Below are 2,692 nucleotides of genomic sequence, written 5' to 3'. Positions count from 1 at the left end.
CTTCCCCATCCCTAAATTAGGATATAAAAAAAATTTTAATACCACTTATTTGAAATTGAGATTTTTAAGTTTTTTAAAATTTTCACATTCATGTTAAACATAATTCGATCTTAAAAATCAAATAAAATATTTANTAATAATAAAAAAATTTATACACACGCATCGCGTGTGCATAGTGACTAGTTATTATATTAAGTGTGAGGACATAATAATAACTACCTAAAGAGGATATCAACTTTTTTTTTCAATTTTACCTTTATATGATATTAATATTACACTTTTGTTTTTTGTTTTTTGTTTTTTGTTTTTGTTTTAATTTCAACACACACTTTTATTTTTATTTCAACAATTCAAATATCAATTTAGTCTCTACATAATTTGTTAAATTTCACATTAGTCCATTAATAATAATAAAAAAAAATTGTACACAAGCATCGGATGTTCATAATATCTAGTATATATGAAAAGAGCCAACAAAACAACATTCCAAAACCCTTGTTCCCCAACAAAGTCTTGACCGAAATCGAGAGGATTGGTTACGGAATCGGAGCGCCGCCTTTCAATCTTCCAAGAACAGGGTCGATCGATCCAAGGCCATATACTGGTAACGGACGTTAGTTTTATTTAGCCAAATTCCTCATTTTTTATTTTCGATTTCACTGCGATAATGCAGGATTTGAAAGGGGGACAAAAAATCGAGAGTGAAATCTTTATCTGTATCCCTTCATTGTGACCATGTTATTCGTTTTCTATCTGTTCTTTATGCAAAAGAATTAAGATGGATTGTTTGCTTAATGTTTGTGTTAAGTTGGGAAATTTTGATAATTTAGCCTTCGGTGAAAATGGAGTAGCGATGGCTAATTGGAGACATCTAGTTAGCTTGTTATTTGTATATGATATTGGTCTTTATCAGTCATCTTACCCTTTTAGACACTGCTTTGTTTGGTTAAGGGGACGATGATTGATTTTGTATTTAGTGATAAATAATTTGATTGTAAAGAATGAAAAAATACATTAGAATGACTAATGAGTGAATTGAATACAGGATGAAGAACGTTTAATCTGTCTTTTTATCATCATATGTGCCAAATAGTGCTTTTAAAGGTATAAAGAAGTTCAAAGTGATTGCTGGTTAGTGCTCTTAGGTCTGAATTATGTAGATACAGCTTCAGATAATTTATTTCCAATTGTTAGTTATTGTTAAGGATGCATCGGTGACTGCATTGAGAAAAATATTAATACACCTTTGATGGAGAATTTTTTGTTTATCTTTTCAAATTAAAGAAGGTTCACGGATTGAATAACAATTATATTTGTAAAGTCAAGTTTCAAGAAATGTGCTCGCGTGCTTATGCTTGATGTGTTATGAATTATTATGACAGCCCTCGTTCTTGCTGCAGCCTTTAAGGCATGGCTATTACTCTCATGAAATCATTACGAGGCACTGCTGTCCCCAAGGAGTTGGTTCGAGTAGTGGGCAATAGATCGTTTGCCGCTGGTGGAGGAAAAGCCAAGAAAGGTTCAAAAGGTGGTGCTGCATCAACTGCTCCAAAAGCTTCAACATTGAGCAAAGAAGTGAAGTCCACCACAGTTTTTGGTGCCAATATCCTGAAAGATGGGCAAGATCCTAAAATCTTACCTGATTCTGAGTACCCGGATTGGCTGTGGCACTTGCTGGATAAACGCCCGGCTCTCAGCGAGCTACGAAGGAAGGACCTTGAGACTCTTCCATACGAGGATTTGAAGCTTTTTGTCAAGCTGGACAACCGAGCAAGGATCAAGGAGAACAACTCTATCAAGGCCAAGAACTAGTGGAGACTTTGTGAGAGGAAATTAGTGCTTGTTTTGAACATTGGTTTTCTGCCACAATCAGGTGTATTGATTGATCAAGAAAAAATCTTGAATCAATCATGGTTACTTGCACAAAGAACTTGAATGAATCATGTTTAATGGTTACTTTTGAAAATCCAACATGATTCATGAAATAATCTTGTATCAATACTGTATCCATGCCGGGATATTTCCTCTTTAACTTGTTACCTCCAACATCGAGAATTGATAAAGCATTATCAAAGCTCGATGGAAATTCAGCAGACACGTTATTATTATTGTCGACAAGTTGAGAATGAATAAGGAACACTATACCGCTCCAACTTTTTGGAATTTCATCAGAAAAAATTATTGTCGACAAGTTGAGAATGAAGAAAACATTGTTCGGATAAGTGGCTGTTTGAGAGATCCAGTAACTGCATTTCATCGTGGTTGCAATTGCACAGCAATGAAGTTGTTCCAAAAAATTTATTGTTATTTGTTAGAAATATTCAAAACTGCAGCATCGGGACGAAATGATGGTATGTGACTTGAAAATTCATTAAAAGTTAGATCTATAAAAATATATAAAGAGAAGACCAAATAATGTTGATGATAACTCAGGAAGACTGACATTAATCTGGTAATGATACAGATTTAAGAGTTTCATGAAAAGAATCCCAAAACCTTTGAGATAATTCATTTGAAATGTTTGCACAAGAGAGATCAAGTTGGAAAACTTTACTTGGGGTTCGGGAAATGAGGTCCTATGTTACAACAAGCCAGCTGCAAAAAGTCCAATTGGAAAGGAGGTGTCCAGTCAAGGCTCAAGTTCCAGACCGTTCAGAATTGTAAGACAAATCCAATTTCTTTAAGTTGTGGA

At 34.2% G+C, this 2,692-nt stretch overlaps 1 protein-coding gene across 2 annotated transcripts; it reads left to right on the top strand.

The window, feature by feature from the left end:
* The first annotated feature begins 463 nt into the window (after positions 1–463).
* Positions 464–2,032, top strand: LOC140967822 (large ribosomal subunit protein mL54). Of its 2 annotated transcripts, none has more exons than XM_073428594.1 (2): positions 464–604; positions 1,401–2,032. In XM_073428594.1, exon 2 carries the CDS (start codon positions 1,411–1,413, stop codon positions 1,810–1,812), a length of 402 nt encoding a protein of 133 aa, XP_073284695.1. In that variant the 5' UTR covers positions 464–604; positions 1,401–1,410; the 3' UTR covers positions 1,813–2,032. The 2 variants fall into 2 exon arrangements, with proteins under 2 accessions (XP_073284695.1, XP_073284699.1); XM_073428598.1 differs by having other exon boundaries at positions 1,383–2,032.
* Positions 2,033–2,692: the final 660 nt, after the last annotated feature.

Source organism: Primulina huaijiensis, chromosome 2, assembly GCF_012295235.1.
Source record: "Primulina huaijiensis isolate GDHJ02 chromosome 2, ASM1229523v2, whole genome shotgun sequence".
NCBI classification, from domain to species: domain Eukaryota; kingdom Viridiplantae; phylum Streptophyta; class Magnoliopsida; order Lamiales; family Gesneriaceae; genus Primulina; species Primulina huaijiensis.
This window is presented reverse-complemented; position numbering and strand designations above follow the sequence as displayed.

Excerpts from the sequence above, each read along its gene's own strand:
- LOC140967822 (XM_073428594.1), top strand. The coding sequence starts at position 1,411 with ATGGCTATTACTCTCATGAAATCATTACGAGGCACTGCTGTCCCCAAG.